Source organism: Macrosteles quadrilineatus, unplaced genomic scaffold (genome assembly GCF_028750875.1).
Source record: "Macrosteles quadrilineatus isolate MER2022 unplaced genomic scaffold, UCM_ALF_1.0 Scaffold_3__2_contigs__length_128488019, whole genome shotgun sequence".
Lineage (NCBI taxonomy): Eukaryota > Metazoa > Arthropoda > Insecta > Hemiptera > Cicadellidae > Macrosteles > Macrosteles quadrilineatus.
In genome coordinates, this window is record NW_026542596.1 from 38,507,586 (window position 1) to 38,533,580 (window position 25,995).

General features: G+C 35.2%; 2 protein-coding genes across 4 annotated transcripts in view; both read right to left on the minus strand.

Annotated features, from left to right (window-relative positions):
• Nucleotides 1–20,619, minus strand: part of LOC128990251 (zinc finger protein 708-like) — a 41,343-nt gene extending 20,724 nt beyond the window's left edge. For 2 of the 3 annotated variants that reach the window (XM_054412562.1, XM_054412560.1), the window contains exons 1-3: nucleotides 20,526–20,568; nucleotides 16,735–16,878; nucleotides 10,441–10,544 (exon numbers count right to left, since the gene is read on the minus strand). The gene's annotated coding sequence lies outside the window, so the exon portion shown is untranslated. Of the gene's footprint in view, nucleotides 1–10,440; nucleotides 10,545–16,734; nucleotides 16,879–20,525; nucleotides 20,569–20,590 lie in introns of those variants that run through there. The other variant, XM_054412561.1, reaches the window with a different exon arrangement.
• On the minus strand, nucleotides 7,743–9,309 carry LOC128990252 (zinc finger protein 708-like). Its single transcript, XM_054412564.1, has one exon. It carries the CDS (start codon nucleotides 9,254–9,256, stop codon nucleotides 8,129–8,131), a length of 1,128 nt encoding a protein of 375 aa, XP_054268539.1. The 5' UTR covers nucleotides 9,257–9,309; the 3' UTR covers nucleotides 7,743–8,128.
• Nucleotides 20,620–25,995: the final 5,376 nt, after the last annotated feature.

Below are 25,995 nucleotides of genomic sequence, written 5' to 3' on the forward strand. Positions count from 1 at the left end.
TTCGAGATATTAGATCTGGAATATGATTGGTATCTCCATAATGAGTTCCATTGTTAATTGAAATGAGTTAATAAAGGTTATCCATCCACCTAGCAATTTTACCAACTTGTCGTAAATGATTTAAAACCCACTTTAGCGAAGAGCTGTCAGTTTGCAACCTGAATGGACGACACTCCAGATATTGCTGTAACTTTGGAGACGAAAATCTACTGTGCTACATTGTAACTCAGTGTTGATTTGTTTGCTCGTGCTTATTCGGTTAGTTAGTCATACAAAAACACTTCAAAACACATTTTTTTCTTTTTTTAAGCTCTACAAAATAGTTTGGAAATGAATTGCACAGTTTTATGTTTTTTAGGGGGGGGGGGAATGGGGGACAAAAATTTTTACCTCATTCAATGAACCATCTTTAAATCCATCTTTAAGTTAGTCTGATCATGCTGGTTCGCCAACTCGTTTGAATAAATGTAGGTCTAAATGTTTGACTTAAATTTAATCAAAGTCAGGGGTCATTTTTGCTGGAGTTATCGCATTGGACACACATATTTGAACAGAGGGTATTTTTGGCCTCTTGAGACCTCAACACGAAAAGGTAAATTGGTCCCGGATCTAGGTCTTACCATGAGACATACGGCAATATCTTATTACCTATATAAGAAATTTGCTAAAAAGTTTGGTAATGTTTGCATTGCAAATTCAAAAAAAATATCCTGCATAGTTTTCTTCAATTTAAAAAAATATCAATATGGTCTAAAATAAAATTACATTAGTTGGACAATCGGTATTACTTCACAATTGTACTCACTCAGGTATGAGCTTATGTGATTTATAAGACTAGGTACTTCAAATGGAAGGATAGCAAACCTATACAATGCGTTATAATTATAAGGACATTCAATTATATGAATAATAATACAAGTCTGTTATATTGATGTTTAAATGTAAAACATAATTTTTAATGTCCTGAACAGTGGCACCTTAGGTATCAAATTAAAGCTCTTATCCTCTGGGTGTACCTTTTTGCAGATTTGGATGATATCCTGTGAAAGCCCTTTCTCCTATAGGCTTTTAAAATTTCAGAGATAGTGATGAATTCCGTTGTCAATCATCTGAACTTTTTCATGTTTACATTTGTTTACATCAAAACAGAGGGTCGTGATAATGAGATTATTGTTACAAATGGTGATGTTTCATGTGAAATATTTTAATATTATTTGTTTAACCCTTCCCGGATGGGCAAAATCGTGACATAGAACAAGAAAAAATTGAAATTAATTTTCCTTATTTCTGTTTTGTTATACAAGTATACATAAAATAAACACAATGGAACAACACTTCATTTTGTCAAAATAACTTTATACTACTTTTTAACGATGCGGATATATCCGCTACCCGTCCGAGGATGAGTAGAAAAGCAGCGGATATATCCGCCACCCGTCTTTGAAGATATGACCATGACAACGTTAGGCAATAAACAAAGAACAATATGTAAACAATAAATAAAGAGAACATGTGTTGAGCGCGAAACGTCGAGGGGGGGTCGTAGGAGAGGCGGGTCGTGCGCAGGAGAGGGGGTGGCACGGGAGAGGGGTAGGCGCGGGAAAGAGGGGGAGTGCAGGAGAGAGCGCAGCCATGGAGAGAGCAGGAAAGTGGAGCCTTGGTACCGCCAAACATCTGGTTACTGTTTAAGCACCTTCCAGTCTGTCTGAAGAGAAGGCGGATATATCCGCTTCCCGTCCGGAACATCAAAAACCATGAGCTGATATATCCGCGTTGGTAATAAGTATATGGAGAAAGTATTGTTTACGTCAAATTTTTGAGTTTGAGTAGATATATCCATTTTGGGTCCCCCTGAACCCTAAATGTGGTTTTTGAAGTGAAGTCAGTGTGTCTGTGTGTGAGGATGTGTACAGAGCTACAGACCACCTCTGTTGTCCGATTTTGATGAAATTTGGTATGTAGGTACTAATCCATGGTATCTCCAGGGTATTTTTTTCATTTTCTTGAAATTTAGATTTTTAATGGGGATTTTCCCATAAAAACCCATAAAATAACGAAAAATCTAATTTTCTCAAAAACTGTCGGAATCATTTTGATAAAAATTTAGTACCTTAAAAATTTTAGTATACAAATTTTTAGTGCAGACAAACCATTTGTGGTTTTTGCACTTTTGTATCCTATGTATTGGTAATTATTGTGTTATTAATTTCTTGATTGATTGAGTACCCATGTTATAGTGCTTAAGATTCTGAAGGAAATAAAATGGTGTAAATCCCATTTCTATAGAAATTACGGTACAAAATTTATTGTAATTTTATGTTAATATTCCATAAAAAATCCCATAAAATTACAAAAAAAATTAATTTCAGAAAAAACCCCATTTTTAGCGAATTTCCCATATAGGGAATAAGCTAATACCGTAGTACTCTTGGTAAGACCTGGACACGGGACTGATTTACTTTTCTGTTTTGAGGTCCCTAGAGGCAAAAAACACCATCCAATTAAATTCATATATATATATATATACATATATTGATAATTCTGTTCACTTTTTAGGACTACTTTTTCAATTAATAAGCAAAATAATAAAAACCAGAGTACCCTGAAATTCATTTTTTATTTAAACTGATACGTATTTCGGCACTAAGGCCATGATCACAGTATGAGTGATATGAAAGTATGTAAACAATTAAAATAAATAAATAGTTAATGACATGTTTTGAATTCATAGTAAAATTTTGATTAAATGGTTAGGTGTATTTTTTTACATGTAGATGTGTAAGATTCTTCTCTGATTTGTCTGATTTTTTCATGAATTGGATTTTGTTTTTGTTTTTGCATTATATTGAAGAGTATTTTATAAAGTATTTTATTTATTTTAATTGTTTACATACTTTCATAACACTCATACTGTGATCATGGCCTTAGTGCCGAAATACGTATCAGTTTAAATAAAAAATGAATTTCAGAGTACTCTGGTTTTTATTATTTTGCTTAATAATATATATATCTAATATATAAAATTCTCGTGTCACAGTGTTTGTCTGCAAACTCCTCCGGAACGACTTCACCGATCGTTATGAAATTTGGTGTGTAAATTCTGTAGGTATGCGAATCGGACGTAAACTATTTCCCGTTTCGAAATTCTTAAAAGGGCTCCGCCCCAGTGGCTCTGGAGTTTCCCATGTTAACCTTATGAGAAATGGAATTAATGAATCTTAACAGCTGTTTCAATTAAACAAGTTGGTTCTGTTCTATGATGTTCAATAGCATTAAAGTTACAAGGATTACCAACAGGGTGCAGCACTATTATTTCTTTTACATTTATGACAACAGCTAATTTGCAACCAAAAGGTGAGTGAGCGTAGCGAACGAACTTCAACCTGGAGGCGAGTTAGCGTAGCGAACGAGCTAACCTGAAGGCAAGTGAGCGCAGCGAACGAGCTAACCTGAAGGCAAGTGAGCGCAGCGAACTAGCTCCAACCTAAAGTTGAGTGAGCGTAGCGAACGAGCTCCAACCCAAAGGTGAGTGAGCGTAGCGAACGAACTTCAACCAGGACGTGATTGAGCGATGCGAACATCTAACCTGAAGGCAAGTGAGCGCAGCGAACGAGCTCCAACCCAAAGGTGAGTGAGCGTAGCGAACGAACTTCAACCAGGACGTGATTGAGCGATGCGAACGAGATCATCTTGAAAATTAATCTAATATATAAAATTCTCGTGTCACAGTGTTTGTCTGCAAACTCCTCCGGAACGACTTCACCGATCGTTATGAAATTTGGTGTGTAAATTCTGTAGGTATGCGAATCGGACGTAAACTATTTCCCGTTTCGAAATTCTTAAAAGGGCTCCGCCCCAGTGGCTCTGGAGTTTCCCATGTTAACCTTATGAGAAATGAATTAATGAATCTTAACAGCTGTTTCAATTAAACAAGTTGGTTCTGTTCTATGATGTTCAATAGCATTAAAGTTACAAGGATTACCAACAGGGTGCAGCACTATTATTTCTTTTACATTTATGACAACAGCTAATTTGCAACCAAAAGGTGAGTGAGCGTAGCGAACGAACTTCAACCTGGAGGCGAGTTAGCGTAGCGAACGAGCTAACCTGAAGGCAAGTGAGCGCAGCGAACGAGCTAACCTGAAGGCAAGTGAGCGCAGCGAACTAGCTCCAACCTAAAGTTGAGTGAGCGTAGCGAACGAGCTCCAACCCAAAGGTGAGTGAGCGTAGCGAACGAACTTCAACCAGGACGTGATTGAGCGATGCGAACATCTAACCTGAAGGCAAGTGAGCGCAGCGAACGAGCTCCAACCCAAAGGTGAGTGAGCGTAGCGAACGAACTTCAACCAGGACGTGATTGAGCGATGCGAACGAGATCATCTTGAAAATTAAACGTAACGGTACTTAAATTATAAATAGTCAAAGGCAAGACAACGTCTGCCGGGTTTTCCATCGGTCTGTCTTAGGGGAAACCTATAACTTAGGCGATACGAAGTTCGCCGGGTCAGCTAGTATATATATATATATATATATACACATATATATTTATATTATGAAAACTGTAGTGATTAGGGCTACTATTTTGATATAAATTACATTATTTGAAACTAAGTATCCTTTTAAAAACTCATTTTATTACAAATCAATAAAATCAATAAAATGATTTTTTTAAAGGGTACCTACCTACTTAGTTTCAAATAATGTATTTTTATACATTTACTAGCTGGCCCGACAGACTTCGTCCTGTCCTAATGTGGTTTTATGTCAAATGCTCGTTCATTTTTAAGATGAGCTCGTTCGCATGGCTCAATCACGTCCTGGTTGAAGTTCGTTCGCTACGCTCACTCACCTTTTGGTTGCAAATTAGCTGTTGTCATAAATTAAAAAAAAAATAATAGTGCTGCACTCTGTTGGTAAACCTATTACTTTTTAGCGAATTTCCCTATTTGGAAGTAGCTGTTACCATAGGTGGCATGGTAAGACCTAGGCCCGGGACCGATTTACTTTTTCATTTTGATGTCCCCAGAGGCCAAAAACACCATTCGTTCAAATTTTTATATATGCATATATATATATATATATAGAGAGATTTATATATATATATGTGTCCGTGAGTAATTTTTGTCCGATTTTGATGAAATTTGGTTTAAAGGTGTAAAGCGGGTTAAACTTGAATGAGTTCGCGAACCAGCATGATCGGACCACGGGAACACGGTTTTACAGGGGGTTTTATGGGGTAAAAATTGGTTTTTCTCACTTTTGACCCTCAAAACACAAAATTTCCAAATTTCTCTTTAGACCTTTTTAAAGAGCTTAAGAAAACAAATAATTTAGTATATCAAAGTATTTTTGTTAAATTATTGGCAACGGAGAAAATTAAAAAAAATTGTAAATTTAAAATTCCCATGTTATTCTTATAAAGAATATTGTAAAATGTTGTAGTTTGCTTGTTTATGGATATATTTTGATCAAACTTGGCAAATTAATTTATTTTAAACTAAGCTATTAATATTTGACAAAAAAACACACTTTATCAGTTTCATTGTAGCAGCAAACCTAGATACTCGTTAAACCTTTTGTTATTTAAATATAATTAATGAAAATCAATTCAGACAAAAGGAAATTCGCTTAGTCGGCAGGTTTGCTGCGGCGGGGGTATTAATGCTATTGAACATCGCAGAATCAAACTGTTTAGTTGAACCAGCTGTAAAGATTCTTTAATTCCATTTAAATATGAGTACTCATAAGGTTAACATGGAAAACTCCAGAGCCACTGGGGCGGCGCCCTTTTGACGGATCTGCACCAAACTTCACACAAACCATCCTTGAATAATGCTTAATAATGCCTGAAAGTTCCATTACAATCTGTCGAGCAGTTTCGGAGTCCATAAAGGACAAACGCACAAACAAACAAACAAACATACATACATTGGATTTTATATATATAGATATATGTGTCCATAAGCGATAACTCAAGCAAAAGTCATCAGATTTTTATGAAATTTGGTACAAACGTGTAAACCTACGTTTATTTGGTTGAGTTCGCGAACCAGAATCGGACTATGGGTAGAGGGGTTTATGGGGGGTTTTATGGGGTAAAAATTGGTTTTTCCCATTTTTGACCCTAAAAACATAAAATTTAGCAACTTTTTTCCAAACCATTTTGCAGAGCTTAAAAAACAAATAATTTAGTATATTGAAGAATTATTATGCGCCTAATGGCTACGGAGAAAATAAAAAAAAAGTAAATTTAAAATTCTCCTGTGATTCTTATGGAGAAAATTTTTAACTGTTGTAGTTTGCTTGCTTAAGAGCATATTTTGATCAAATTCGGAAAATGCATTCATTTCATACTAAACTATTAAAATTTTACAAAAAAACACTTTTTTATCACCCTCCCTGTCGCAGCAAACCTAAGTAGGTACTTGTTAAACAAATGCTATTTAAATTGGGAATAAATGTAATATTTTTAAGGAGACATTTTAGTGTAAATCCAATCAGGCAAATGGAAATTCGCTTAGTCTGCAGGTTTGCTGCAGCGGGGGTATTTTATTAAAATTAATGTGTTATGGTCCTTATAATTCTAAACAAAATAATGCAACCCCCATTACTGTAACAATTACTGTTCAAAAGTTATAACAACTTTTGTGATTATTTCCTACAAAATTATCATAGCTCACATGATCTAAAAACCTTTAGAGGTTGTTGAGGTTAAAGGTTGTTGACAAGCTTATGGGAGAAAGTATACGTCAGATTTCTGATACCATTTATTTATGCGTGATTTTATATTGTACTAGCTGTGTACCCGTTCTACGCACGGGGATCTTATAATATTCAGTTGAAACCTTCTTATATAAAGAACAGCAGTTGGTTTGCATATTTTAAGATATGCTGGCCAAACTATTATACATAGCTTCATTTTATGTTGTTTTTTGTTGTTCCGGATCGGTATGACAATCAATAAAAGGTTAAATTACCTCTGTGTCTGCCGGTCGATCCTATAACGGTAGGCTTACTTTTATTTTTACTATCTGATCTCGTTTGCATGGCTCAATCACGTCCTGGTTGAAGTTCGTTCGCTACGCTCACTCACCTGTATGTTGGAGCTCGTTCGCTGCGCTCACTTTCCTTCAGGTTAGCTCGTTCGCTACGCTCACTTGCCTTCAGGTTAGCTCGTTCGCTACGCTCACTCGCCTCCAGGTTGCAAATTAGCTGTTGTCATAAATGTAAAAGAAATAATAGTGCTAGTGCTGCACCCTGTTGGTAATCCTTGTAACTTTAATGCTATTGAACATCACAGAACAGAACCAACTTGTTTAATTGAAACAGCTGTTAAGATTCAATAATTTCATTTCTCATAAGGTTAACATGGGCTTCCAGAAATTCCACGTCAAAAATCGACAAAAACTTGATTTTCAAGGGTTTACTGTTAAATATCTAACTGTCTCATATTCGATGAAATACGTCTAAAACCATCTCATATATGTATAGTATTTAGAAAATAAGTTTCAGGCGGGACAGTGCTATAGTTATTGAGGAGTAGTTGTAATAAAGTGCGTATTTTAGCGTTACCAAGAGAATGACAGATAGACAGACAGACAGACAGACAGACAGACAGACAGAAATTGAGATAAGGTTTGATTCGGTTTCTCTGACCTATGAAATGTAAAAATAACCAAAAAGTTCATTATTCTAAGCAATGTACAGACAAAACTCTAATTTTATTTATATAGATTGGAAAAAACTAATAATAACAATGTTATGTTCAGGGTTTGCTTAAAAATAAGTCAGTGATAAGTTAATGATTATCACGTATAAAATAGATAATTAACTTAGCTCAGAGCATTAATTGTACATTAATGAAAAAATGTCATGGATTCTGAAATTACAAAGTGACGCTTGCTACTAGTGTTCCTTTAAATAGCATTTAGGTGTAAGATTTTTTCCTATGTAATGAACGTATGTGAGTCATTTTCCGGTTTGAACAGATTTTTGTTACATCAAAGGTTTTATAATTCTTAAGAAGTTTGCAATTGTGGTGCATTCATCGCTCTCCGGTATATGCTAATGCATGTTCATTCATATTACTTTCGGCTCTGAAGGATTTTTATGAAGTGAACTTATACGGTCAAACTCCTGCATGAACCATTGTATGTTTCTTCATTACACTATTGGTTGAGAAGGATTTTCCGCAAATAGTGCACTTATAAGGTCGTTCTCCAGTATGAACCAATGAATGTGTCTGCATTATACTTTTGGTTGAGAAGGATTTTCCGCAAGTAGTGCACTTATAAGGTCGCTCTCCAGTATGAATCAATGTATGTTTCTTCATTGCACATTTAGTTGAGAAGGATTTTCCGCAAATAGTGCACTTATAAGGTCGTTCTCCAGTATGAATCAATGAATGTGTCTGCATTATACTTTTGGTTGTGAAGGATTTTCCGCAAGTAGTGCACTTATAAGGTCGCTCTCCAGTATGAATCAATGTATGTGTCTTCATTATACGATTGGTTGAGAAAAATTTTCCGCAAATAGTGCACTTATAAGGTCGCTCTCCAGTATGAACCAATGTATGATTCTTCAAGTTAGTTTTTTCGGTAAAGGATTTTCCACATGTATGACACGTATACGGTTTTTCTTCAGTATGAATCAATTTATGTCTCTTCAAGTGGCCACTGGTTATAAAGGACTTTTTGCAGGTATTGCATTTATAAGGTCTGTCTCCAGTGTGAACAAATGCATGTCGTTTCATGAAACTATTGGTTGTGAAGGATTTTCCGCAAGTAGTACACTTATAAGGTCGCTCTCCAGTATGAACCAATGTATGTTTCTTCAAATCGGGTTTGAATGTAAAGGATTTTCCGCATGTATTGCACTTATAAGGCCGCTCTCCAGTATGAACCAATGTATGTCTCTTCAGTTGGCCAATGGTTATAAAAGTCTTTCTGCATGTAGTACATTTATAAGGTCCGTCTCTAGTATGAACAAATGTATGTTTCCTCAAATTATTTTTAGCTTTAAAGGATTTTCCACACGTAGTACACTTATAAGGTCGCTCTCCAGTATGTTCAAATATATGTTCCTTCAAACTACTTTTGCTTCTAAAAGATTTTCCACATGTAGTGCACTCAAAAGGTCTCTCTCCTGCATGAACCAATGTATGTTTCTTCATTTTTGAATTGGATATGAAGGATTTTCCACATATATTGCACTTATAAGCTCCATCCCCAGTATGAATCAATTTATGTTCCTTCATATAGCTTTTGCTTGTGAATGATTTTCCACATGTAATGCACTTATAAGGCAGCTCTCCAGTATGGGAAAATTTATGTTTCGTAATACCGTTTTTGTATCTAAAGGATTTTCCACATGTATTGCACTTGTAAGGTAGCTCTCCAGTATGAACCAATGTATGTATCTTCAAATATTTTTTGGCTGTAAAGGATTTTCCACATGTATCACACTTATGAAGTCTTTCTACAGTATGAACCAATGTATGGTTCTTCAAAATCCTCTTAAATTTGAAGGATTTTCCACATGTATTACACTTATAAGGTCGCTCTACAGTAGTATGAACCAATGTATGTAATTTCATATTGCTCTGGTTTTTGAAGGATTTTCCACATGAAGTGCACTTATAAGGTCGCTGTCCCGTATGAAGCAATGTATGTACCTTCAAATTGCTTTTAAATCTGAAGGATTTTCCACATGCAGTGCAGGTATAAGGTCTCTCTTCCGTATGAACTAACTTATGACTGTCCATACCTTTTTTGGTTGTGAAGGTTTTTTCACAAGTATTGCACTTAAAAGGCCGCTCTCCAGAATGCATCATTAAATGACTCGTTACTTGATCTAGTCGGATAAATGTTTTCTCACATTTCAAACATTTAAAGGGACGCTCACCTGTATGCTTCAATATATGATTCCTCATTTTTGTCTGACATGAAAAGATCTTTCTACATAATGGACACTGATTAGAAAGCTTTTTAGTGATTTTTAACATTTTAACTTTTTACTATCTTGCTTTATGGAACTTATCAGATAACCTAGTCGCTAATTAATTACTCATTAAGACAGAATACTTTGTATGTCCATTAAAATATTTCCCCTGTTTGAAGATATTGTTAAATGTTCTAAAGTTATATTTATGGGTCTCATTTAATTTTTAGACATATCTTGCTCTAATCTCATAACTGATTTGTGTAACTTATTGTACGATATAGATGTAGAATGTTACCGTACTTCTTTTACTTGTCTCTTAAGTTCAATTGTATTATATTACTTGGCCTATTTAAATAAATTATCAGTTTTTTTTTTACTTTTAAACATTTATCAAATCTTATATTAAATATTAATTATACTATAGAGGCTTAGTTATAGTTTTACAAAGTAGTTATTGACTTTATTGATTCTTTATAGTGTTCAATAAAAACTTAATACCTTTTTTAGCTATTGTTTTAAGTATTACATCAAGATGATATGCAGCTTCACGGCAACAAACTAAAGTTTCTGTTCCTTATGTCTGGGATTGTCTATTGCCACTTCTGAAACAAACCATACATATTTATTGTTTGTTCATTTATGAGTAAAAGGCATTAAAAAAATAATAATAATAGTAATAATAATTTATACTAGCTTATGAATATAAAAATGATTAAAATCAGGGTTGTAGCCTTCACACTATCTAAAATTGAGTATTGTGAATTTGTATGTGTTAAATTTTTACTCTTTGTAAAGTTTCTTGAACCTTGCTCCTTCAAGCAAATCTTTTTCCTACTTCAACCCAATATTTTGGCATAGTTAGAAAAGGTCATTACATCCTATTTAACATAAACTAGAGGTTGTCCAGTGGTCGAAAACTCAACCAATAATATATAGATGGGGCGATAATTTGCCGATTCCGCTGTATCACTTAATATTCTTGTGATTTCTGGCCATTTTGGATTGCAAGTCATTGTGATGAATTAAGTAGGTTTGCCGTGAACTTGAACTATAGCCATTGCATCTAAATAGTTCTGGAAGATATATTCAGTGTGAGCATAAAGTGTTTAATACTGAAATGATTTTTGGGTTAGGGTCCCTTCCCAGAATCAATGCAGGCCCCCTTGAATTAGCTTAGTTTTATGTTATCCCAGGGACCAACATATATGTACGGTAGTCAAAATCTTGAATGAACACACAGGTAAAGTTAGGGCTACGTGGCCCTTTGTTACACTTAATCGACTAACCAACACAAGTGGACTTCTCATCCCATTTTAAATTTTAAAGCTCATTTTTCGTGTCTATCTCATGTTCGACATTGATCAAGCGTCCACGAAATTTTGTTTCTATTATTTTAGGGATATTTCAAGATTTGTGCTTTTCTATTTGGTTGTATTACTAGGGGACAAGTTATTGTTTAAGATTAGATCGTTTATTTGGTTGAATGAGGTTTTAAATGACTGAAATACAGTAGAACCTCTTTAATCCAAACTAATTGGGACCGGGGGTTCTTCGGACTAGTGAATAGTTCGGATTACAGAACATATTATTGTTTTTACATAACAATAGCTAAAATGGATCGTAATTTTTTTGGGAAAAGTGAAAAATGCTTTATAAAGTAAAATACAGTGATTATTTAATACAGTAGTAAACTTAGTGATAAACAGTACTGTACATTACAATAGAAACAATTGCGATGCGTATATAAAAAAAATACAGCATACAATAAAGAACTAGGTACTGTACTGTGTATAGAGTACAGCAATGAGGCGTTCGGATTAGTGGATGTTTGGACTATGGGGGTTCGGATTAAAGATGTTCTACTGTAACAAGAAACAAATTGTAAACACAAAACACAGCCCTCTACAGTGCACTGACAGAACCAACAATAAAATTGACTTCTGGCTAAGGATGAGAAATCTACTAGGGGAGTATGGTTTATCATTGACTATAGGTATAAATAGTCAATGGCTTTATCTATTTCTTTATTTTACAAAATTGTAAATGATTTTGAAGAATTTGTCTAATAGGATCTAATACAAAGCTGCACTTAAAAGGTTTATGTAAATGTTAATGACAAAAGATGTTTAGGCCTAATACTAAATATGTTTTTAAAAACTCCATTAGGAATGAATGTTTGATATTTCAGGCCAAAGAATCTCAGGAAACCCCAAACTGATTCATAGAGATACTGATTTGGGAAACAGACAGAGGCTGATTCATGAAATAGCAAAGCTGATGTATGCAGGAATGCAAAAACTGTGCGCATAGCGTTCTTGAAACTAATGCTTTGTTCGGTATTGTCATTTAGACATACCGTACGTATATAATTCAGTATCAGTAGCCTAACTTGCTTTCACTTTAATTAACAAATTCTGTATATTTTCAAAATAGCTCGTTACATTTCCACTAGTCGTGTATTCCTTTGGACCTAAGGGGATTTGCTCGCATGGACTAGCCAGTCATTATCCTAGTTTACCCTATGTCTGTTGGTTTGAATATGGTACCATAGAGTGTATAAAACAGAATTAGCTACTAGATCAATGTTGGGGAAGCTACTTTTAAATCCAATCATTTTACTTCCTTTATGTTGTGCTTAAAAGTTATTTTACCTACGACCGTTTTTTAAAGTAGCCGTTTCAGTTCAGTTCTTAGAATTGAAAAGTTTCACATAACAGCATTGTTTACTTTCATAACAGCATAGTTTTACTCATAACAACAAAGGTAACGGACCAATGAGGTTCAAGGATTGATAGAGAATTAAATTGTAATGATTTGAACTTCAACTAATCAGCTGTGTTTGCAAGTATCAAAAGCGCTTTGACATACAGGGCTCTTAAAACAACTGACTGGGTGGGATACAGGGAATCCCTCAGGGATGAAGTTGAAGATAAGGTGACCCCAACTCATGACCATTAACGGCCTTCACATGAAGGCAGAACTGATAAACAGGTCAATGCTAAAAGCCTACGAGGTATACCGTCATTGAGGGCAGGTATACTGTCCTCTCAAAACCAAAAGGACAACAAGAAACGTGCCCTGGTGGAACGAGAGGCTAAGCAAGATGAGATGTAAACTCCGGAAACTCTTTAACACCACAAAAAGAACGAGGGATTGGGCTAACTACTCAAGAGCCTTAATGGAGTACAACTCAGAGACAAGGAAAAGTAAAAGGAAGACCTGGAGGCAGTTCTGTGAGGGGATTCAAAACCTACCAAAATCAGCCAGACTCCAAAAAGCCCTTCAGAGAGATGTGCCTAATCCTCTTGGCACATTAATACCGGAGGATGGGAGTCACACAACAGGCATGGAGAAGACTTTTGAAGTCCTCATGAACACCCACTTCCGAGGGAACACCCCATTAGGCAATTCAACAGGACAACACTTGATACCCTGGAATAGGAAATCACCTAGGGAAATTGCAATGGCGAGAAGATTCATGCATAAGAATGCATGGGACGACCTAGTGCTGACTGTCAGAGGAAAACATGCAGCCACAGTGAACAACCTCACCCAGACAGACATGAGCTTCATTGAGGGGTGGTGCTCCAAAGAGGGCCTCACAATTAACCCTGACAAAACTGAGATAACCTTTACAAGAAGGAGAACAAATCTAACACCCCCCGAAATTCAGGGGAAAAGAGTGAAACTTGTGAAGGAAACAAAATACCTTGGAGTTTACCTGGACCAGAAACTTACCTGGAGCAGCGAATTTTGACTATGTACTTGCAAAAGGCACAGGAGCATTTGGAGCCTGCAGAAGAACCTTTGGCAAGAAATGAGTCCCAATCTTATACATTGGACTTATGAAGCTATAGTACTATGAACCAATGGTTTCATACTCAGCCTTAGTGCGGTGGCCTAAGGCTGAGCAGTTAATCTAGGGATCCCAGAAGTCTTCATTTCCCAGGACACATCCCCTTTTTGGGTACATAAGTCCGGGGGGATTTTTGGCAAAACTTTAAAATGTCTGGGATTTAGACAAAAAAATTAATAAATAAAATTATTCTTGAACGCATAGTAGGCCTAGTATTAGTAATTGGCTCAAGTCATCAATTGCCCAGGATGTGACTGAAATTAATTGGAAATAACTTAAAATATTGTGTCACTGTAATGATATCTTGTATTTAGAAGTCCTGTTTCCTTTTTGGATCAAATTTTATGTTTAAAGCTTTTAAGTTAAGACTGTTGTCAAAATTAGCTCAGCTGTTTCTGTATCTACTCACCACCACCCAGACCAGCGACTATCTAACTACAGCTAGACCTAGAGCTCCTCGTCTGCTTTCTGCTTACGTTTACACTCCTACACGCTTACATCAAAATAATTTTCTTACTTCTTGTTTTGTCATTTTTGAACGTACGTAGTACCTACTAATGCCGAAAAGAAATTTGTACTCTCAGTCAAGTTGAAAAAGGGATTTGTTGCGAAAAACGTGTAGCCTACTTCTCCAACCTTTAGGCCGGCCGCACACTGATGCGACAAAACGTCTTTCGACAAAACGTTTTGTCGAAAGACGTCGGAAGGGAGTGGCCTACCATGCAGTTAAATGGAGGCATCACACACTGATGGGACAGAGGCTTCAGACGTGTTGTTTTGTCTGAAGACGTTTTTGGGTGTTTTTGTGATAGCCTCCAATATTTTGTCTGAAGCCAAAACGCGATCAGACAAACAGTTCTGCGCATGCGCGGATACAGTACAACTTATCTATATATTGTAATAATTTTTCTTACAGTTAGTAGTAGTTCATTTTCGATTCATGCAGAAAATAATAAAACGATATTTTAATTTCAAATATTTTAACTTATCTATATTTTGTAATAATTTTTCTTACAGTTAGTAGTTGTTAATTTTCAATTTATGCAGAAAATAATATAATGTTACCTATTTCAATTTCAAATATTTCAGCTTATTCCATATTTTGTAATAATTTTCTTAACAGTTAGTAGTCGTTCATTTTAGATCTATGCAGAAAATACAGAAAATTTATGCTGCCTTCTTATTAACTGAGTGGGGATCCAGTAATTCAGACAAAAGTTTTGGAGTTAAAAGCCTAAGTTGCCAATTTTTTCCAATAGCATTGTTAACATAAGCATGCTTGAATGAAAATTAAAAGCAAATATTTTAGAGATAGTAAAATCTTTGCAAGAAAAACAAAAATTCTAGTTTAAAACTTCTAAAGCTTACAATATTACAATATATACCTTGATCGTTTTTATGAATTGTCAGAGAATATTTAGTTTAAAATGTGAGGTACCAAAATGTGTGAAGGACCTGAAGCCCTACCACCGGACGCGTTGCAGAAAGTCTACAGTCCCGGAAGGTCAAATAATTTATACCTGTGCCGCTAGGTCAAAAACTACAATGTTTGCAGTGTCTGTAGATCAAAAATCCCAGTAAGTCAAATAGTACAGTCCGGGCTAAAAACGTAGTCTATGTTAAAGCAATTGACTTATTGGGAATTTGACCTAATGCAACAGCAGTTTTAATATATCGAAATAAGATAAAATATAAGTTCAGTTTCGCTTGAGTCAACAGTGCCGGAAGGTCAAAAGTATAATCTGTTAAAAACAACGATAGTCCTCTCGACGCATGACTTCAATAATTTCGTGTTTTGGTGTACTTAAAGTTGTGCTAAAATTTTGGCGTCACATTATTATTATTATTATTATTTCTTTGTCATGAGAGCCGAAACCCCCTGACTACGTACCCGGTACCTATCGTGAGACATACCCGGGCCCCATGATGTAGGCCGAAGCTTACGCATCAACCTTTAGCACATCATGGGCGGATGACTTAAGGTCATCAGGCTCGCCGGCTGCCGAAGCAAGCATTTGGCGTCACATGGATCACTTTGCGATCAAGGTAATGTAACCTTATATGTTATCTGAGCCTTCGATTAAATTTTAATAAATTGATCAGTCAAAGCCGTGACAAATTCGTATCGACCCCTGGATTTTTCTTGGCTCCTTCTGAGCACTCCGGGGAAGAAATTTGAGTGCGGCCGATTCTAGGGGTAGGCCTAGCCTGACTTTTGGTGAATACTGATTTCTAGTTTATTCCCCCCTGGAATTTTGCGTCACAAAAAAATTCTGAAATGCTGAAAGTTCTAGTACCTATTTAAAATAGTCTAGAAACACTTTTTTTAAAGCCTTTAAAACACATAAAAGTAAATCTAAATTAAAAAAAAAATCCACTTAATTACAGATTGTCCTTTATGTTATTTTAACTCAAACTTAAAAAAAATTAGAATAAATTGTAACATATTTCCGTCTTGTCCATGAATATATTTTAGGCCCTTTTTTAACTCATGAAACCCCAACTAAAATTAGTATTTTACAATGCACGATCTAATAATCTACAAAACATAACAAATTTAGGCCAAAAATGTTGATTAAAAAGTAGCCTATTTTTGACAATTTTCCTACACACCGACATTTATGTGGAGAAATGGCCAGCATTCCTAAAAGCAATACCACAAGTAGGCCTGGAAAACCTCAAATAAAATTGTTTCACCCGCTCGAGGCACTCAAAGGGTTAAAAAATAGCTACCAGCTTAATGCAAAAAAATCTGAAAAGTAGCGTAGCTGCTGCTAACACTACAATAAAAGTAGCACGCTAATTATTCTCAACACTGTAAACTAACTAGATGCAGTTTGTATTTTATTGTTGGTTGAAAGTGTTTTTCGATGTCCATTGAATTTATAATAGCTCGTTTACAACTAATGTGTAGTGAGAATCAAGTAGATATTTACCTGAGTCCTGTCTGAAGTTAGGAGTGGTGGTGGGGGGACATTTGAACTACTTCTGTTCCTGGGCGCACAAAAACCTGGCTATACTTATGCCACTAATGCCAGTGTCTCCAACACATTCTGCCCTGATCACTGAGCCAATCCAAACTAGAAAATATGATGGAATTGAATACCTAGATTTCAATGGTCAAATTCACTAATGTCACTTTACAATGCCTATGTATAGGCGAAACCTGTAGTAAGATTGACCATAGCCTACTCTATTGAACTGTGGATGTAAGGTGTGTATACCTACCTACCTTAAATAGGGTTGCCATATCCCCGGAGATTACCGGATTTTTATGTTCAAAATTTAGCTCCGGGGCATTTCTGCAAAAAGTGAGAAATCTCCTCTTTTTTACTCTCTATTAAAATACATTATAAAACGGCACTTTTGGAAAAAAATAAATGTTTGCCTTTGCTGATATCGTTATGCAATAACTGAAAAATGCAACTCTCATACTCTACTAACGTTTTTTTATTCCTTGGTTTCACTTTCGCTAGCAACACCCTTAGTTTATCTTTATCGTCTGTTTCATTGCTCCCAGTCCTTCAATTTGCGTCTGCCGGCCAGTCCGAAGGTATCCGTGCTCACTACCAAAGCCTAGCAGACAGAGAGCGTTTTGTTGCCTTTATTCGGTTTATTTGTTATTTATAAGTGAGATGTGACAAGCGATGCAACATTTAATATTTTGGTGTACCGTTTGAATATTGACATTGCGTAAACTTAGCATGAATATTGGGTATTTATTCCGTATAGGTGCCTCCAAACGAATTTTTAATTTTTATATCTTACTTTATAGTTTTTTACCTTCTGAATCCAAATTTACCATTATTTTTCACCGCTAATGAATATTTCTCAAGATATCACCGTAAAAAAATACTTAACAACAATAAACAAGATAGGATGGATAACATTTCAAGTGATTCTGTAGTCATATAACTTAATGTTCTAGCTATAATAGGAATTTCGTCACATTATTGAGATATAGATGGACTGGTGGACTAATAACATGTAGTTGTTATTTAGGCATGTCAGGGTGGTAGGTTGTGCTGAGAAAAACACTTCAAATTACTTTTTCAAAAATGTTTGCATTTTTGAAATAGTAATTTGAAGTGTTTTTTTCTGGATTTTAATTTTACAAAAACAGTCTGCAGGTGACATAAACTAACAACTTGATACATTATAACCTAAACTTTAACTTACCTAATCTAACCTACCTTCAAAGGACTTAATGCAGTCACCAATTCACATACAGCACGACCTATCACCCTGACATGCCTTTTCTGACATCAAAAGGAGTTTGCTTAAACACATTCTAGAGGTTTGGTTAGGTTAGGTTATGTTAGAATAGCACCATTTTATTAGGTAATTTCTAAACGGCGAAATATAAATCAATAAATCATTAATAAGGATAAAATACTGGTTACAATGAAACATTATTAACTTATTGATCTTAGAAAGTGAAAAGTGTAACTTAATCAGGTGATTTTCATATTGCAGAATCAGAGTTAGCTAATTAAAGTTGTCACTACCATTTGCGTGACTGATTGAAAACAATCAGCTGTTGGTTTACTTAACCCATAGTTCATTCCACTTGTAAATGTCATCCACCCTACCTTGTTTATTGTAATGTTGTATATTATTACGGCGATATCTTGAGAAATATTCATCAGCTGTGAAAAATAATGGTATATTTGGATTCAGGAGGTAAAAAACTATAAAGTAAGATATCAAAATTAAAAATTCATTTGGAGGCACCTATACGGAATAATTACCGAATATTGGACAGAAACGGTATTAACTAATAAATATAAACAAATTACGTCACTGGCCCAAATGTCTATAGGCTAATAGCGGTAACAACTGGATGTTTTTTGACAGTTCCATTTAAATAAAAACAAAAACGTGTTTACTTTCGGGCTAGTGACATCATATTGTTAATGTTTAACTTAAGTTCATGACCCATAGTTTATGTCGTAATATTATTGCTACTAGGTACGGTATACAATTTTGCTAGCCCGATAAATTTTATTCATTTTCATTCATTCATTTTCATCCACTATTATAGTGGGGGCCGCCAGCTAAAATCTCCTCTTTTTTGTACAATACCATATGGCAACCCTAACCTTAAATAATAATTTAATTTTACAGCCAATTGCTTTAATTGTTCCAGGGTGAAATTCACTTATACCTAGGCCTATTTGCTTTTTGTGACACCAGTAGGTAAGTTACTTTGGTATTATTCGGAGGCCACCCTTATACAGCGAGCTGCGGCGGTTTTGTTAGGTTGGGTTAGGCCTATCATAATATATATTTGCAGGATTTTTCTCATATTCGTTATGAATCAATGATACCAGATGAGCCATACTTTCGCCCGCCAAATCCCCTCCAAGTAGGCCAAGGTCAGGTCGTTGTCCGGAGCGTGCACATCACCTGTCACCGCCTGTATATCTGGGTCAATGTCATAAATGATGACTCAACTGGTATTGTTAAATTCATAACATAACGAGGAAAGTCCTTCAAACATAGGCCTATTTATGATAACCCAACTTCACATAACCGCCGCAGCGCACTGTATACCTACTTGGGATGTGGCAGCTACTTAGCGGCGGCAACGCATTCAACTCAATCCTCGCCGATATCACTGCCTTGTAGGAGGCAAAACTAAAAGGTCGCTTATTGTAATGATGTCAAATTTAATAGGTACGGTATGTTCTTTCCAATTAAGTAGTTAAGTTATTTTTGACCTCCGATAGAAAAATCCCTCTAAAATAAGTGGCCTCAGGATAATACCAAAGGTTGCACTTTAGTTTACATCCTAAATTTACTATTACACAATATACATTAACTACCAGAGCTGATTATAAAATGAAACTGTTCTAAACTAAGTTAAACCATAAACCTAACCTTAACTTAACCAAACTGCAGTAGGCTTATGTGAGTAAATGTAGGATGTAAGTAAGTGCAACCATACCTTTGTCTGATTTTTGTTATTAAAATCGTTGAAATTTATTTTACTAAGTTTTAAGTTTGGTATTTATTCCGTAAAGGTGCCTCCAAACGAATTGTTAATTTTGATATCTTACTTTATAGTTTTTTACCTCCTGAATCCAAATGTACTATTATTTTTCACCGCTGATAAATATTTCTCAAGATATCGCCGTAAAAACATGCTTAACATTACAATAAACAAGATAGGATGGATAACATTTCAAGTGATTCTGTAGTCAAATAACTTAATGTTCTCTAATAGGAATTTCGTCACATTATGGAGATATAGATGGACTGGTGGACTAATTACTTGTAGTTCTTATTTAGGCATGTCAGGGTGGTAGGTTGTGCTGTATGTGAATTGGTAACTGCATTAAGTGTTTTGAAGTTAGGTTAGATTAGGAAGGTAAAGTTTAGGTTATAATGTATCGAGTTGTTAGTTTATGTTGCCTGCAGACTGTTTTTGTAAAATTAAAATCCTGAGAAAAACACTTCAAATTACTTTTTCAAAAATGCTTGCATTTTTACCGTTAACGGAAATAACGGAATAATAATTAGGCCTACCTTAAGTTTCTACCACATCACTATAAACATGACTACATAACCTATTGCCGTGAGTTAAGTATGGAGAATATTTTCACACCTTAAACTATTGATGTAAGCTTAGTTTAATTTTAGTTTTAAAATAAACTTTATGAGTCATTCAGATTGTTTGGTATTAGTATTCGAAGTATTGTGTTGTGTTTTAACATAAAATTACCTGTAATTTATTTCAAATATTTTGAACTTGAAGACAAAGAAAGGATTGAAAGGAAGGAATCTTACGTTTAGTCAGTACTGCCAACAGTGCCAAGTGCCAACAGTGCCAAGCCAGCCAACTGCCGTATGCCGTCTGCCTCTGCCACTAACCACTGTCCACTACAAGGGAGTATGTTTTATCTATGCCACTCACTGAGCTATAATTCTAACTGGAGGTAGCACTGAATGTCAAAGATGCGTGTCGCCAGCCGCCATGTTTGCGTGAGGTGTGAGTTATAAGAAGCCATATTATTGCTATGGCTATTATTATACTTGGCTTAAAATACCTACTTTGTATGGTCGCCATTTCAAAGAAAATTATTAAAGTATTAAAAGTATTCAAGTATGACAAAAATACTCACTGCTATACCAACCTAGTTATAAGAAGCCATGTTATTGCTATGGTAAGAAAACTTACTGCTATACCAACCTAACAAAATCAGCGACTCGCTTTTGACAGACTTCTGCCATGGCAGTGCTACCTCCAGTTATAATTTTAGCTCAGTGATGCCACTACGCACTAGACTGAGACCTTGGGCTGAGACTACTACTCCAAGCCCGAAAGAATTTTTTCCTACAGTCCCCCGACAAAGTTGGATTCCTTGTACTGTTTATAGTACAGAACAGGGCCGGACTTACCTATGGGCGGAAGGGGCGATCGCCCGGGGCCCCCGGGCCAAGGGGGGCCCCGACCCCTTGCACAGTAGTTTTTATTAATAACTTTGAAAATTGATCAGACACTTACCAAATGGCCTTTTTTTGTAACAGCTTTATTTTTATTTTCGTTATCCTATATTTAAGGTTATTGTTAGGTACATTTTAAGGCATTACTAGGAGCGAAATTCTTGATCCTAAGGGACTTTTCCTCAGAGTTGCACTGGGCCCCACGCTTAGGCCTGGTTTACACGAGCATATGTGCTAGGCTGTGATGGACAAGTTTCAGTTTCAATGAAGCCGCTCGCCCGAACGTACGGCCGCGGCGAATGAGTTGAAGGGGGCCCCGCGCTTGGGGCAAAAATACAATAAATATGAAAACTCTTGTCCCAACGTAGAACGTAACTTTTGTTGTGTTGAATGGAGATTCACTGGAGTTCAAATACTTTAAAAAATAAAAACATTGCTCCGTTTATGTTTTATTATGTTATTCTTTTCTTTTACCTCTAAGTATATACCAATCAGGATTTTAAGGGGTAGAAGTATATTATCCGTTCAATGTAAAATAGTAATCAATTAAGTTATGCGTCGAAATGTTGACCTCCAATTTAGTCTTTGGAGTCAAAATCATACTGCGCCAGTAAGATTTTTTAAATCTTATAGACACTTCAAAACAACTAGAGTCGTCTGATGTTAACAAAAAATAACATTTATTGGGAGTGGGCGAGCGTTGTCGACTGAAATCGTAAACAAGCGATAAGCAGAAGCAGCTGCAACAATCAATGATAATGAGCTGATAAGGGATCCTGTCTAGTCCTGTCTGCCTCACGCGGTAAAGCGACAACAGGACTGAATTCGACCTGGGCCAGCCCGAGCCCTCGTTCACGGAAATATTTACTCCTTTTAATTTGTCAGCAATTGTCATTATTAATATAATTTAAACAGGTATAATCGTCTTTGTATATAATAACTAGCCGCTATTTCAGTGCCTTGCAACGAGATCAAGATTCAGAAAAGAGAATTTTGGTTCCTTTAAAATGCCGTAAAATGGTTGTTTGATCATCCATTTATTTAGATACGAAATTAAACTGTACCCCTTAGCTTGATAACAGTCCGTTTTGTTAACTCAGACTGTGAACACTTATTTAGGCTAGTGATTAGACTAGTTTAATTCATAAGTTTTAATAAAACTATTGATTGGTAAAGTTAAACTAAAATATACAAAACAGAATACGCACAATACAATGCAATTTGTTGTTGTTATACAAATAAATAATCATGCCAGATTTTAATAAGGCAACAAATTGAAAGAACAACATACAGATAAGTACAGCTGAGGTATTTTAACATGGAAAGTTCCCTTTAGAAAGGAATTTAAGGGGAAATTATGCATAGTTTTTGTGCAAGGTTTCTCGTCATGACGAACATTTTAAGTATGTGATTTATGGAGGTGTGACCTTACGTTTTCTCAAACGTTCATGGGTACTTTGGGATTTATATATAGAATATTTTTTTACCAAATAAATCATGAACAACTAAACGATTTGACGTACAGCGTTACGATGTTGTACAAATCTTTAGTTATTATTTACTTTTTTGCGCTTAAGAGTCTTCCGTAGTGGAAGCCATGTTGGATTTCTTCCCCATAAGAACAATGCTAAACATTACATCATTTGTGGACACGTAACGGCGTTATTTGTTAAGATATAGCTTTGAAATTTATAATTTGTATTTTTAACATAATAGACTCGTGACTGAGGTTTTTGAATTTCGGAAATCCATTTTCATTTCCTTTCAATAATTAGCTTAATTTTAAGCTAATTAATAATCAATTATTCATTATAAAAATTAAAAATTGTGAAATAAAAAACGTCAATCTCTAGAGGACCGCAATTCCTTAAATTTAACTCCTTATCCATAATTATATGACAATTTGATGATGAGATATTTGGACCCAAAGTTAACATTGTTCTTATGGGGAAGAAATCCAACATGGCTTCCACTACGGAAGACTCTTAATTATACTAAAATACCATTAACCGTTTCAAAATAGAAAAAAAATCTACCGGCATCCCTGAGCGAAATTCCTAAACTCCAAATAACTTGTTGTGTATTCAAATGTGAAATATCGACATTTTATTTATTTTTTAGGCCATATAAAGACAATTAGTAAAATTCTATTCAGTGGTGTCGGTAGATTATTTTCTAACTTTGAATTCATGTATTTATATCGGACTTCGCGTTGAAGCAGGAAACTAAAAGAAATTTTTAATTACAATTATTTTAAATATTTGTTCGGAATGTATCTTATACTAACTTATAAAAGGCAAAGCCCTCACTGACACACTCACTCACTCACTCATCACTAATTCTCCCACTTCCCATTTACCTAGGAGGCTGAAATTTGGTACACCGATTCTTTAGGCATTAAATAGAAAAACTAAGTTGTTTTTATTCTGATCGGACTCTCGGGCTCCGCCCCAGTGGCTCTGGAGTTTCCCATGTTAACCTTATGATTTTTCATGTTTAAAAGGAATTAATGAATCTTATCAGCTGTTTCAATTAAACAAGTTGGTTCTGTTCTATGATGTTCAATAGCCTTAAAGTTACAAGGATTACCAACAGGGTGCAGCACAATTTTTTTTTTATTTATGACAACAGCTAATTTGCAACTAAAAGGTGAGTGAGCGTAGCGAACGAACTTCAACCAGGACGTGATTGAGCCATGCGAACGAGCTCATCTTGAAAATTAAGAAGTTAAACGGGGCAAAACCCGCGGGTACAGCTAGTATTATTATAAACGTATCTTTCTATCTTAATATACAGGGTAAATCTCGTAAGGTGTCCAGTATTGATTTAAGACAAACCGTTGGTCCTAAGATGATGAAGTAAAATAATTTCCCACTAAACCAACCCCAAGGAATAACGTAAAAATATTTTTTACGATTTTTAAATGCAGGGTGTACCAGAAAATGAGGGCCACTAGTCCGAATCTACGAAATATCAAATACAAACGTATATCATGTTATACATCAAATTAAAGCTCTTTTCAATCCAAACCATTTGGCGGAATCGGATTTTGATTCATTTAAAAATGGCGGCTGTTTTTGTGAAAAATTAATATATTTTTGAATGCCCTGTATTTTTCTAAAAAATGTAGATATCTTGATTCTGATTCAAATGTTGCATTCCTTATGAGCTAAGCTTTATTTTGATATGCAACACTTTAATATTATCTCAAAAACTGAAAGTTTCAAAAAAATCAGTTTTTTAAAATAGCCTATGTACATAGCCAAAACTTAACAATTTCAAATAGCACCATATGTCAAATAGCATATCATTTTAAAGGTATTGCAATTCTAAGAAACTTTTAAATTTAAACCTTATGCGTATCTATTTTGGTTTCCAAGTTATCAACAAAAAACATGTTTTCCCACTTTAAAACGCATGTTATTTGTTAAACGTGGTGGTAAAGGCTGGACCATAGTTCTAGGCGTCTGGCTGACGCATGCACATTCATTTGCTGTGTATAGCTTTAATTTGATGTATAACATGATATACGTTTGTATTTGATATTTCGTAGATTCGGACTAGTGACCCTCAGTTTCTGGTACACCCTGTATTTAAAAATCGTTAAAAATATTTTTACGTTATTCCTTGGGGTTGGTTTAGTGGGAAATAATTTTACTTCATCATTGTAGGACCGTCGGTTTGTCTGAAATCAATACTGGACACTTTACGAGATTCACCCTGTAGTACTCGCCTAAAATCAAAAGTGTGTCACTGATGTAGCATGTAACCTCAGGTAGTATAAATATTTTGTTACTTAAGTTCTAGCTATGTGATGGACAGTATCCTCTGTTTAACAATCACTTGTGAAAGATTGAAATATATTTGTGACAATAAAGAAATATTTCATTTCTAAAACAACACTTCACCACGACAACATTTGGTTCCGTTAATTATTGAGATTTTCTATATTTAACAACTTCCCGTTCACCTGACGCATTGTTAACGAATAGAAACATCTGCGTCGTGCTAGGAATTCCAGGAAGGGTCACACATTCCCTTTCCTCTGTTCATAGTTCTCAATATTCTGTAATCTGGACCTTCCAGCTACTAGGTTGTATTTAATGAGTTACTGGAAAATAATTTATCCACTACAACACCAATGCCAATGAACTTTCTGAAATATGTTCGCAGAAAATAACAGATCAGTGTCCGTCCAAAACAAACCCTATGACCTCAAATTTATGAGCTGCATTTGCCGCAATCCGGAAAGTTCGTGAGATGCGTTTATTTAATTTAATGTCATTTTATTTTCCACAGAAATGCCATTTACAATAATAACAATCAGTGAAGATTATAACTAAGAATGTATAAACTTCAAGACTGACTTAGAAACTATACAACATAACAACATTTCATCAACAATTGCATCAATATAATCAATCAACAATAACCGTTACAATACTATCACATAGCAATTTTAAACCTATATATTTACCCTGTCAAACATTAATTTTTCATAAATTTACAAATATGAAAAGGCTAAATTCACATTAGGCCTACATACAAAACACCCCCGCCGCAGCAAACCTGCAGACTGAGCGAATTTCCATTTGCCTGATTTGATTTGCAATTAAATTTAATTACCATTTTTCTGTTAGCACAACGGTTTTTGAGCTATTTGTGATTAAGTATATTTAGGTGTTTTTATTTATCAAAAATAGGCGAAACCCGTGGAAATCGACGGTAAAGTAACCAAGGTTTTCGAC